The 13,925-nt window shown below is 40.6% G+C and overlaps 1 protein-coding gene and 1 pseudogene across 1 annotated transcript in view; one reads left to right on the top strand and one right to left on the bottom strand.

Moving 5' to 3' along the window:
• The window catches only part of LOC107717303 (tripartite motif-containing protein 16-like protein), a 30,978-nt gene extending 29,847 nt beyond the window's left edge, over window positions 1-1,131 (bottom strand). Inside the window, exons 1-3 of the mRNA XM_016524007.1 lie at window positions 1,112-1,131; window positions 1,021-1,027; window positions 844-901 (exon numbers count right to left, since the gene is read on the bottom strand). Coding sequence (XP_016379493.1) covers window positions 844-901; window positions 1,021-1,027; window positions 1,112-1,131 — 85 coding nt within the window. The remainder of the gene's footprint in view (window positions 1-843; window positions 902-1,020; window positions 1,028-1,111) is intronic.
• Window positions 1,132-4,826: 3,695 nt separating this feature from the next.
• LOC107717302 (uncharacterized) lies at window positions 4,827-13,327 on the top strand (annotated as a pseudogene).
• Window positions 13,328-13,925: the final 598 nt, after the last annotated feature.

Here is a 13,925-nt window from a genome sequence, read left to right as displayed (position 1 = left end):
GAACCTCAGACTGGGCAGAAGGTTCACCTTCCAACAGGACAATGACCCTAAACACACTTATAGACAACTCTGTGAATGTCCTTGACTGGCCCAGCCACAGCCTGAGCTTGAACCTAATCAATTGCCAAATGCTGATGAGCAAAGCTTATCGTATCATACCCAAAAAGACTATAAAAGACTTATTTTTAATAGATTTATGAAGTTGTGACAGTTTTGTTTTTGCTTTGTCATTATGGTGTATGGAGTGTAGATTGATGTGGAAAAAAACAGTAATTCAAAGCAGTTTAACATAAGGCTGCAACATAACAAAACGTGAAAAAGTGAATATACTTTTTATAGGCACTATATATATATATATATATATATATATATATATATTAACCGAAACTCCGTGCTTGCCTCACAGACATGAAAAATATATCTACAGAAAGTGAAATGTCTACTTTTAAATGAAGCAATTCAAATAGAAAACAAATATTTGCTGATTATGTAATCCGTATGAAACGTGCACGTCCACTGTGGAGATGACGAGTCAGTGTCGACTTCATCACTGCAGCCGAAAATACCGAAAACACTAGTTTATCAATTAATTATTATGATGTTAAGGCAGTCTTCTTGCTGTTTTTTCCCTGAAACATTCATAATCATAACTTCTGCGCTGCTCTGTGGCAAGGTTTATGTGTGCGCTGATAGGCTATAGGCAATTAAAGGGTCATTATTATGAATTATATGGTTAATTAATATAAGCATGCGATTAGTTGACTAATTGCTTCAAATGTACGACTATTAGTCGATCAGAAAAATATTCGGTTTCTGAGAGCAGATGAATCTCCAGGACTTTACCTCTGTCTGAGATCTTCTTGAGCTGCTCTTTGCAGAAACCCTCCAGTTTGTCTTTCAGCTGATGGACATCACATTAGAGCTACAGATTCTAGTATTTGCCACTTACACTATATGTGAACTTTCTGGGAAATAGTTTAGATGATAAAACATCTGCTGAGAACATAAATGTCCATCTACAAAGACACTGAAACTTCACAAGGATCCTTAAGACACTCTCAGGTTTGGTTTGGTTTCAATATGCTGAAGCAATGCTAATATACAGCCTTACTTCATGTTTGGGGTCTTCATGATCAAATTCATGAATGTGTTACAGGCAAATAAAAATCACTTTTATCAGGTTTGAGGATCACCTGATGCAATGTTGATGAACGTTACTCAGAATCAGTACTATTAAGTTCACTGATTTCACCATGATGTAATAAATCAGAAGGAAAAATAAGTTAAAAAGCTGAAATGTTAATGAACTGTTGGTGGCGCTAGTGGTGTTTGACAGCCAAATATATCTTCCAGAAGAAAGAGCTCAGAGAAATGATTCCTAAGAGATTTCCAGAGCTGAAAGCCATTTGTAAGCGGCATCTCTTTCAGAAGAAGATGATCAGATGAGAGTCTGACTGATGATTATATAATAAGACACTCATGAAATGTTTTTCTGTGAGTCTCTGTCACAGCAGGATCTGCTCAAGTCCACTATGATCCTGTTCTTCTAGATCTCTGTTACCTGCAGGAACTGGATGTGATGAGCTCAGTAAAGATCCTCTCACTGTCCTCCACTGCTGTCTGTGCAGAGCGCTGTTAGGACACACAGTGATTCAGGCTTCAGTGAGTCTGAACTGAGACTGAGACAAACTTCTCTTCTTCTCCAGACTCACCTTATGAGACTCCACAGCCTCTCTCAGCTGCTGAAGATCTTTCTCTCTCTGCTGGATTCTCTGCTGGAACGCCTTCTGCGTCTCCTTCAGCTGCTTCTGCAGAACAAACGGATGACAGTGAATGTCACAGAAAACTAATGATGTTTTATTAACAAAGTTCGGGAGGAGCGTGTCAGATACTTAGCCTAATTAACACAAGAGGAACGCTGTCACGAAACAACACAAGGGAAGCGAGGAGACGAGGAGTTAACTTCAAAATACTTCAAAACCAAATATGGGCATACAAGAGGTAAAACTAGGACATGGGGAGCACAAGGACAGAAAACACAACACAACACAAACATAGGCCTGACATTACCTCCCCCTCCAGGAAGGCCCATCCACGCGCCTCATAACATCTACCGGGGAGGGGGGTGGGCGCTCCAGAGCGGGACCCGATCTGGGAGACCCTGGCGGAACAGGAAGCTCAGGCGGCCATGGCGGATCGGCCTCCGTGGCCTTGGCCAACAGCCTGGCCCCTACGGCCAGAGCTCTATTAGCCCCCTCCAAAAAATTACTTGGGGAGAATCTCGGGTCTCGAGGCCCTCGCTGGGCCGGATCTGGGGACTGGGGCCCTCACTGGGCCGGATTCAGAAACAGGAGCCCTCCTTGGGCTAAACTCAGGAACAGGAGCCCTCCTTGGGCTAAACTCAGGAACAGGAGCCTTCCGTGGGCTAAACTCAGGAACAGGAGCCCTCCCGGGGCTATCCACAGGAACAGGAGCCCGTTCTGGGCTAGGCTCGGAATCTGAGGCCCTCTCTGGGCCGGACATGAGACCAACAGCCCTCCTTGGTCTGAACGTGGTGACAGGGGCCCTCTCAGGGGTGAACTCAGGAACTGCTTCCATCGAGGCAACACGAGAAGCAAGCGGCTTGGGAATGGCCTCCATGGCCATGACAGGAGAAGCAGCCTGCTTCTGAGGAACCCCAACAGACAAGACAAGACAAGACCAATAAGACTGATTAAAAATGTTCCTGTGGACAATACTTCAGGGGACATGACTTGCCTCTGGTCAGGGGCTGGAGCCTACACTGGACTCTTGGTCAGGGGCTGGAGCCTGCACTGGACTCTTGGTCAGGACACTGGAGCGAACTTTGGAACTGAAGTGAGCCACAGCCGGCGGGCTTGACGTCGGAGCGGCTGGCGGGCTTGAGGGAGCCACAGCCGGTGGGCTTGAGCAAGTGGCGGCCGGCGAACTTGACTGACGAGCGGCCGGCGGGCCTGGGTTAGCCGCAGCCGGCAGGCTGGACTTCGTAGCGGCCGGCGGACTCGCAGTACTCGCAGCGATCCCGCCGAACTCCCACACTTACCCACTGCGGGCTAGGGCGGAATAGCGAGCGGTGACTTCCATGCCGCGGGGGGGAAAAACGGGGAAAACAAAAAAACTTTCAAAACCGACAAAACAAACGAGGAGAAGAGGCGCCGCATACTGTTTGGTCCGGTATTCTGTCACGAAACAACACAAGGGAAGCGAGGAGACGAGGAGTAAACTTCAAAATAAACAGTCTTTTAATGATACACAGTCCAACAGAGGTAACACAAGGCAGGGAGAACACAACATCGACGGTAATACCGGATGCTAGACTAAGGAAAACACAGGGCTTAAGTACACTAGGTAATTAACAAACACAGGTGGAACAGAATGAACATAATAAACTAATCAGGGAACATAATCAGGGAGAACTGAAACAGGTGGGACTAAATTAACTAAACGAGAACAGGAAAAGGAACAAAACCAAATATGGGCATACAAGAGGTAAAACTAGGACATTGGGAGCACAAGGACAGAAAACACAACACCACACATACATAGGCCTGACAAACGCACTCAAGTTAATCAACACCATAGGTATAAATACAGCTGACATACCTCTATCCTTTGACGGTTAATCAGCATCCCTCCACCACTCCCTTCTCCACACTTGAGTTCTTACTACACTTATACGGGGGGATACTCTGGGTTTGGGCCATTCCCGAGCTCGGAGCCCTTCCCCGGACAGCACGCCAAATACGCATTACTATACTCCAGCTAATTATATGTAAGTGTGAACTCGTGAACTAGGACTAAATCATCATGTGAACAGATGAATCCAGTAAAAGTGGAGCTGATAACTAATGGCTATAGGTTCAAAGTGATGATCTATTACAATCATTATACATGATTTAACATGAAGATTAAGGCCTGTTTCACACTACAAGTGTAAGTATTATAAAAGTGAAACTGACACAGACGTAGAGCTTCACACTGACAGTGTTTCTACATTTTGATTGATGAAACTATATATTTATTATATGTATTATATGTCAAAGAACAGGTGAATAGTGTAATCAAAGCCCATTTTATGAAAGATTGTGTTGATAAAGGTTTACGGTTCATTTTCAGCAGTGAAACTCTTCTTGCAGCTGCTGTTCATTTCTGCTACAGTTAATATGTGTGCCGATATAAACACTTATGAAACGAATGTCAGTAATATTTCATCAGTGTCTAGTTTTAAATACCTGCTTCTCTGTCCTCTGTGCTGCAGCTGATACAGTGTCATGGTTTTTATGGTCATCCATACACAGCACACATATACATTTCTGGTCAGTGCGACAGAAAATCTCGAGGATCTTCTAGGCCAGTCTCGTGAGACTGGTTCCCTTAGTATGTCACCTGGCGGTGTGGGAGCCCCTGCCAAGTGTGCCTCCTTGGGTCCTGCCCCGAGCAGACTCTGGTTCTATCAGTCGAGTCTTCCTAGCAGATGACGCGGGTCTGAGGACCGTCATTTTCAGAGAAGACTTCAGCTAAGAGGGTTCTGATGCTATGGCTCAGGACCTCGGAGGGCAGGCCCCTCTGGGGAAGAGGGGTGCACACCGCATCACACGGTGCCCGTCTCTCCTCAGTGCCCTCAGGAGATCAGTCTGCCATCCCTGCCGTTGTTCCAGGGCGCAGCGGTCTCCGGCGAGCGCTGCTCTCAGTTACCGCCCGGAAACGTAGCGGTGCTAAGAGGCTCGCGACCTCCACGGAGGTCTCTAGAGTAACTAGTTTGGCTGTCTCCTGCCTGTTCGCCGCTTCAGGGCACCGAGCTAGCCGCTATGATTACACCAGAGGTCAGTCGCGAGAGACCGATTCCCTTAGTAGACTAACGTGTCTCGGTGGGTCCTGCACAGTGTGGAAGCTTGCTTCTAAGATGATGAATTACATGTTTTCTTCAGAAGATTAAAGTAGATAATTAAAGCTGCAGTCCGTACGTTTAGCCTCTTTGTCGCCATCTCAGTTTGAAAACCCGGAATTGCAGATGTGTGCGGAGTTATCTATCTTGCGTGAGGTTGTGAGTCGGCTCGGCTCCAGTGCGGATGAATCTAATGTGAGCGTGTGGCAGTCAGTCACCGCACCGGTGTGGATATTCACTGTACTTCGCAAGCACAGATTCTAGCCTACGTCTTGGAATATATGACCCAAATATGAATTTTCACCATATATTGCCATATGAACAAGTAAGTAACAAGTCTGCCACGTTTGTTCTGCCCAACTGAGGAAAAAAGCATTACCATAAATTGCGCTACCAATGGTGATTAAATCTAAAGATCGGTTAGCTCATATCACATAAAACCGTTCAAATTATTATTATTGTTATACTTTATTCTCAAATTATTAATGTTAACAACATCAGCATTGTGTGACTATGTGAATATAGTGTGTATTAGCGTGTAGATTTCAGTTTCTGTACAGTCTAATCTAATTGTCATGCCATTCAAATTTCATATTAAGAAATTATTTTAACCCAAAAAGCAAACTATGCTCCCTTCGAACTGGTTTTCTTTAAAATACAAATCTTGTGTAGTCCAAGGCTATCTGTAATCAAATGCACATTTAAAACTGGAATATAATTTAATTTCATTCACATGTGTTTCATAAACACATAAATCTTTCTGGATCACAATCCGCCATCAAAATGATATATTTAATTATTCCAGCTGCTGTGAGAAAAGGCTATAAGCGATCCGCCACCTGCAGGATCCTCAGTCACACGCGATAGATAGCCTAGTAGCCGGGACAGCTTCTTTATGTTTACATAAGTGACGTAATGACGCTGTGCCATGCTCGAATTTCCCGCGAAAACCTACTTGTACCACTCAAACTAGAAAACATTATTATAAGCTAACCGTTGTGAATCAGCTAAAGTAAGGTGATAGTTTTGAACACGGGATGGTTATGTACTTGCTCAAATATTGATTTCGGATCATTTTTAACCAAAAAAAGTTACGGACTGCAGCTTTAACAGTCTGAGACGTGATCTGTGTGAATCTGTACAGAGTTGTTCAGCATCATCTTTAACTGCTGAAAGCATGTTGCAGGAGTTTGTGTCAGAATCTGAGGAAACCTGGCTGAGCTTTCATTGGTGATCTGATACTACAGCGATGTTAAAAGTGAGTCAAAGAGAGTAAATGAAGGGCCTGAGGCTCGTTCATGAACACATTCACTCTCTCTCACTCCATTCATGAGAGTTATCAGCGTTTAGGTATATAAATCTGTGTGTCTTTTTCTCTCTCCTCTCAGAGCATGTGTGAGATCATATTCAGTCTCATCTCAGATTAGCTGGAGCTCAAAGATAGCTCAGCAGTTACACACGCTTGTGTAGAGATGAGCTTCTCCTGTAGAAATACACCTTCAGCATGTATAATGTCAGGGTATCTTGCAGCTCAAGCAGTGAGTTCAGTCTGAGAAACTCAGAAGAGACAGAATTAGAGAAGTTGCTCAACGGCGCCTCTAGTGCTTCTCTAATTCACTGCATGATGATGGGAACATCTGAGAGAAAAATAAAAAATACATTTCAAAAGGCCACAAAGCAGCAAACTAGCAAAGCTTGTTTCCACCACACCATAAACAATAATTTAATTTATTATTTGTTTGCAATTCTGAATTTAATCTTGCGACTTCTTGTCTCACAATTCAGATTTTTTTTGGTTTGATTTTGAGTTTACATTTCACAAGTCTTATTTTGGATGTGAGGGATCCAGAGTGATTTTCTGAGCCCTCTTCCTCACTCTGTATGTATACAGGTCTTGAAGGACGGGCAACAATAATCCTCTCGGCAGTCCGAACCGTTCTCTGTAATCTTCTGGTGTCTGATTTTGTAGCTGAGCCAAACTAGACAGTTATTGAAGTGCACTGTTTGAAGAATTGATCTTCCAGAATCTGCCAGTAAGTTTTGAGAGATCATTTTTAGTCCATCTCCTATCCTGAAAAGTCTGTCTTGCAGAGATTGACTAAAAATGAGCTCCTAAATCTTACTGCCAGATTCTGGAAGATCAATTCTTCAAACAGTGGTTCAAGAGAATGTGATGCTGGTCCTTCAAGAGTCACTCACAACTGATCTGTCCATAAAGCCTATAAACAATCAGTCTTCATGTATTTCACAACACTTCTTCTTATTAAGTGACGGTCATTTTTTAAGATGTTTTACCCAAGCAAAGTCTCTGAGAACCTTACACCTTGTTCTTCTGGAGACTCAAGGTTGCAGTTTTGGAAAATAGTGGCACTGGAGACTAAAAGGTTCCTGATGGTTTCACACATTAGTTTTGAATATTTCTCATGGGGATTTAATAATTTTTGACTTTTCAGTCTGAGTTAAACCTCTTTTTTGGCTTATTTTATCAGTAAAAGAAAACATGCCTAATAATTCTGCACACCTAAATATAAGGAGTTTTTCACTTCCAGCCGTCATGGACAATTATATATCACTCATAAATGATTAAATACAAAATGAATAGTAGTTATTAAGATTGACGTGGTTTGGAAGTGGTAAATTGTGCTTGGAAAAAAAATATGACCAGAATATAAACATGCCTAATAATTATGCACACGGTGTAGTGGTGGCCAGAATTATTAGAACTAGTATTTTCAGCAGCACATGAAGAAACAGAACAAACTGAGACAGACTCAATCCAGAAGAACTGACGCTTCAAGAGACCTCCTGCAAAGCTCCTGAGAAACTCTGCTCAAGTGCACCGAGGGCAAAAGCTGCTTTAAACACACAGGATGCTCACACCAAATGTTGATTTAATTGAGATTGTGCAATTTAGGAATGAACTGAAAAAAGTTCACTCACATAAACACGTAGGTTAAACATTAAGAAGAAGACAAATCTGTCAGGCAGCCTGAAGCGAAAAAAAAAGAGGAGAAAAAGAGGAAACAGGACAACGGTAATGGTCATGCCTTAACTTTGCTAATTCTAGTATTGCATTTTTCTCATGGGCATTTAATAATTTTGTACTTTTAGTCTGAGTTAAATCTCTTTTTTCTGGCTTATATTATCTGTAAAAGAAAACCTGCCTAATAATTCTGCACACCTGAATATGAGTTTTCCACTTCCAGCCTTCATGGACAATTATATATCACTCATAAATGATTAAATACAAAATTAATAGTAGTTATTAAGATTGACGTGGTTTGGAAGTGGTAAAATGTGCTTGGAAAAAAAATATGAGAAGAATATCAACGTGCCTAATAATTATGCACACGGTGTAGTGGTGGCCAGAATTATTAGAACTAGTATTTTCAGCAGCTGAAAAAGGCTTTAAGTCAGTTATGTCTATCTTTTGCTGTAGTGTGTCAGAAGGAAATATCAGTTTACATTTCCAAACATTCATTTTGCCATTAATTGTAATAATGCAGTGAGATATATGTTTGTGCTGCACACAGAGATCAATTAAAAATTATAAATATTTTTTTCTCCGTTCGATATTATGCTTGAATTCATCAGGCTACACAAAAGATATTCGGTGCTTGCGAAGAGAAACGCACAGACTGCAAATAGCCTACACTACTAAGCAAAACAATTATTTTCATGAGCTTCGCCGCAACTCGTTCACTTGCTGATATACATAAAAGAATTCAATAAATACCTATTCAGAATAGCTATTAGGCTAAGTAAGAAAATAAATAACGAGAATTCACTGACCAAAATCAGCCTGGAAACGCTAACAAAGATCCGTATTTTTTATTTTTTTTACAATTGAAAGGTAGGCTACTCTGTGTTATTTCATCAGTCAGTCATGGAAGTCTGGTGATTGGAATATTTGCATGACTATTGCATAACTGCATAAAGGGGATTAAAATGATGAAATGCTCATGAAAATGTCACATTTCAGCTGGATCAAAAAGAAAAAACAGGGAATTACATTTTGCAGTTTGCATAACGACAGATTTTCAGGACCAATAGTTTTTTTTGAAATCCAGTTTTAAGACCAAAAGCTGTTTTATATTGTAACATTAGAGTGCAAAATTACCGTAATGCATTCCGAAGTTCAACTTTTTGTAATTCCCAATAGATTTCATTATTGCAATTTGTCATTTAAATAGTCAAAAAGGCAGTGCAACAAAACCTGTAATTCTCACAGTAAAGTATTCACCACAGATGCAATCATTTTATTTTACAGTAGAAATGTAAATGTCAGGATCAGGCCGATCTCCTGCAGCAGCGCTTGATCTTTGTGATGGAGGAGCGCTGGAGAGATGCCTCCCTGCTGTGTCTTCAGCTGGAGCAGGTGAGCTGTGATGTACAGCAGCTGCAGAGCTCAGAGACGCAGCTCATGGGCCTGGTGGATGAGCTGCACCAGGAGGCCCAGCTCAGAGCTCAGCAGGCTGAAGTCCTGGAGACGCAGCTCCGCGAGGAGACTCAGAAAATAGAAGACCTAGAGATGCAGCTAAACAGGTGGCAAATCAGAGGGTTAAGAGGGACATTCTAAAACGCTTAATGTGAAAAACGCTTAACATGGCTTAATGTTTTAAGACAGTGTTTTTAAAAGACCAAACTCTGTAAACATGTTATTAATAAATCATGCTATGTACATCAAAAATATTTTAATTTGTGTTCCGAAGATGAACGAAGGTCTTATGAGTTTGGAACGACATGAGGGTGAGTAATTCATAACATAATTTTAATTTTTTGGTGAACTATCCCTTTAAGTCTGTATTTTATATTTGTTTAGTTTTTATTGATCAGTAAATCGCTGGAGCTGATGGAGCTCCAGATGTCGCATGAAGCCCTTCGGCAGGATCTGCGCAATCAACACAGCGCCCACCAGAAAACGGTGGAGGAACTGCGGCGCGAGAATTCGTAAAGAGTGGGTTGTTTTTCATGTCCGCGGGTTGAAGAGACCCCAATAACGTGATATTTAGCCCCTGGAATGTGAATTGTATTAGGGAATCCCGGCAAAAAATTTGTATTTTACCCCCCGGAACGTGATTTGTTTTACTGGGAGACCCCCCTTGATACGCGATTGGGCTAGTTTTGAGCTGAAATTGGGCGGGTATTGTTGCAAGAACCTGGCAACCCTGATAAACGCACACACTTCACTAGTTTGTAAACTCTTGAAAATGAGCAGATTTGTCCTGCGATGCCAGAAACATTTTATAGAATTATCGTGTGAGAAGTAGTTCAACCTCAAACGACCCGTTCTGTTTCATGCGTCCTGTCGTAAAGTTTAGTAGAGACGATATATGACATCTCACTACCAATACACAGCCAATACTAAATTGTCCCTAGCATTAATTTTGATCAAACAATTAAATTACAGTATGTGTATGTAATCACTGTTGTTGTAATTTCAACCTGAAATTGATCACACCATTGATATTACCTGAGAAGTTAAAGAGATACGCTAAAAAAAAGTGCACTTTCAAGGACGCACACTTAATAAATGTGTGGAGTAAGAAAATATAAGAGCTGAAGTGTTTGAAACATACGAGCACAGTTCAGATGAATGATAAAGTTTACCCTCTTTAACTTTATTTTGCTCTGCTCTTTTGTGCTCATCTGCTTCTCCCATTTGCTCTTTTTACACTGACTATCGCTAGATATAGACTAATACAATCACATTCAACAATAATTTCTCAAATATTTATTACAATATATACTGATAAACTGAACATTCACTTCAATGCTATGAGAGACTGGATGCTTTCAGCTGATTTCTATTGAACTGCCACCAACTGAACTGCAGCTCAAACTATTTCAAATATAGTGAATTAAGCTACAAATTCGATCATAATGCACAATGTTTCCATCTAACATGTATTTTGAGCTGCAGCTCGTCATATTAATGGAGTGTTTCACTAGTTAGCAGTAAACCGGTTACCTCGCTGAATATGTTCATAGATTTGTGTTGAATGTTATCTTTGGAATGAAAATATGGATATTTTATAACATCATACCTTTTCCGCTTATTTCAGTTAATCACATAAAACTAGCGAGCTAAGCCAGTATAGAGCTGACAGTGTCGTGTAAACATGACTGAAAACGCGAAAAGCGGAGGAACAGATAAACTGATTCAATTGCGTGAGTCGTTTACGCTGGAACCGCTCTGATTCATTTAAACTCAAACTCGATTCACTAGCAAAAAACAGATCAAAAGAGCTATATATTTTCGAATTTCGACCTCGCTTGTAATGATTTTAAGAAGCACGTAGTGATGGGTGAAACAGAGCTTCAGAGTGCTTATCATGAATTATTTGATTTAGATCGGCACTTCGAAGCGGCTTCGCAAATCTTTTGTTTCGGATCGGATCAGAGCACGTATTGCGAATCATTTGATTCAGATTGGAACTCCGGAGCGGGTTTGTGAATCATTAATTCAGATCGGAACTTGGAGTGTGTATTGCGAATCATTTGATTCAGATCGGAACTTCGGAGTGGGTTTGTGAATCTTTTGATTTAGATTGGGACTTTAGAGCAGTTTCGCGAATCATTTAATTCAGATCGGAACTCTGGAGGGGTTTGTGAATCATTAATTCAGATCGGAACTCCGGAGGGGTTTGTGAATCATTAATTCAGATCGGAACTCCGGAGGGGTTTGTGAATCATTAATTCAGATCGGAACTCCGGAGGGGTTTGTGAATCATTAATTCAGATCGGAACTCCGGAGGGGTTTGTGAATCATTAATTCAGATCGGAACTCCGGAGGGGTTTGTGAATCATTAATTCAGATCGGAACTCCGGAGGGGTTTGTGAATCATTAATTCAGATCGGAACTCCGGTGCGTATTGAGAATCATTTAATTCAGATCGGAACTCCGGAGCGGGTTTGTGAATCATTAATTCAGATCGGAACTTGGAGTGTGTATTGCGAATCATTTGATTCAGATCGGAACTTCGGAGCGGGTTTGTGAATCTTTTGATTTAGATTGGGACTTTAGAGCAGTTTCGCGAATCTTTTGATTCAGATCGGGACTTCGGAGCGCGTATCGATAATCATTTTTCTGATTTCTTTTTTATTTAAAAAATACCAAGCATTAAACCATTACAGTTATGAAAACAAAACAAAGAAAAAAGAAAGTATACTCAAATACAAATCACTTAACCATGGTTTTATTATAGTAAAAGTGTAGTAACTATGTCTTTTTTTTTTTTTTGCGTATTGATTACCATTTGTATAACCACAGTTTTACTATAAATACCATGGTTAAACTATGGTTAGTGTAGCACAACCATGGATAATTTGTGGTTACTATGGTTTATAGTAACCATGGTGTCTAGATCAACTTTAAATAAAGAAAAGAGAGATTTATAGCCGGATTTTTATGTATGTGAAATTTAGGAAACCCAAATTAACTAAATTATATTTTATTATACTTTCTTTTGAGTAGTCAAACAATCCAAAGAACACATCTTTAGAAACTGCTGCTGTAATGTTGTTTGTTTTATATAATCAAAATTGTATAATTATTGTCTGATGAATATGCTAACGTAAAAAGCTCTCTTTATGAATTATGAGTTGGCTAACATAGCTGTAAGTACAGACTTTAGATGTCAAAAGTCTATCATTAATGCAGAAATGTTGGGGTTGTTGGATGGGGAGGGGGTTGTTGTCTGCTGTTATGTCCCCACCAATGTCAGGATCAAACATACAGCCTATAGGAACAGCTCTAAAAAGGAAAATGAAGCTGTTTTCTGCAGATAAACAGATGTGTGTGTGTGTGTGTGTGTGTGTGCAGGTTTAAGGATTGTCTGTCAGGTGAGAAGGACTCCCTGGAGCTGCAGGTGAACAGGTTACAGGTGGAGTTGGATACTGTTAGGAATACTGTGCACTCCAATCGTTCCACAGAACCCTGCAGCAGGTCATTATTTTATTTTATTTATTTTGTATTTTATATTATTTTTTATATTTTGTATTTTATTTTTCACTTTTTTGTATATTTTATTTTATTTTATTTTTAATTTGTTTTAATTTAATTTATTTATTTTTATTTTGTCATTTTAATTTAATTTAATTATTTTATTAATTTTTATGTTATTTTAATTTATACATTACACTATGATTTTTCTGGTTTCCTCACAGGTGGAGTGCTGAGGTGACCGATGGAAAAGATTGTATGAAGACCTGCTCAGACTCACCACACAGCAGGTACCCTGTCTGAATGAGAACACTATGAACTGTTATATATGAAGCTTCACACACACATACGCAGCCCGTTTTAATGTGTATTTGGTTTGGTCAGGGCCAGCGGGCAGCAGATGGGCATCTCAAACCCCCGTGAGGATCCAAACACAGACCAGAGTTTCACATCTTACACTGATTCAAACTGACCCATGAAAAACCCCTAAACCTGTAGTTCTGTTGAAATCACTCTTATTGAATATGCAGGGTTAATGAAAGAAGAGAGCTGTTCAGATCAAGTTCTTCACTTTTATTTGTTTTGCTGTTTGTTCTCTGGTGCTTCAGGGTCACCAGAATTACAATAAATGTTATGAAGTTTATTCCAGTTTTATGCATTTATCTGCAATATCTAGCAAATCACACTGTATTGTATGCACCCATTGGCTGAATTTTTTCTGAATTGAGTTGCATGTTGTTAGAGGTTGTGAGAGTGTTTAGACACTAGATGGTGATGTTCTACCACTGACCATCATATCAAACCTCAGGGAGCAGGTCAAGACAAAGCTGGAATGTATTTCACATCTTTCCAAACTACAGACACAACTCGACTTCTGCAGAGCTGGAGCTCCTGACGGAAGCAGAAGATGTGAATGTCCTCCGATCCACCTCGACTCTGTCTGACCTCAGAAATGTGTTTCTCAGTGATCCATGAAACCCAGACTGCTGTGATATGAGCCGTGCTGGACGTCAGTGCACTCTTCTGCTGTTTACAGGGAAATCTGTCGGCGCTCATATCAGACCTGTAGACTCACAA

This window comes from Sinocyclocheilus rhinocerous, unplaced genomic scaffold (genome assembly GCF_001515625.1).
Source record: "Sinocyclocheilus rhinocerous isolate Xijiao unplaced genomic scaffold, SAMN03320098_v1.1 scaffold149, whole genome shotgun sequence".
Lineage (NCBI taxonomy): Eukaryota > Metazoa > Chordata > Actinopteri > Cypriniformes > Cyprinidae > Sinocyclocheilus > Sinocyclocheilus rhinocerous.
Note: the sequence above shows the minus strand (reverse complement) of the source record. Positions and strands in the feature narration are given on the sequence as shown.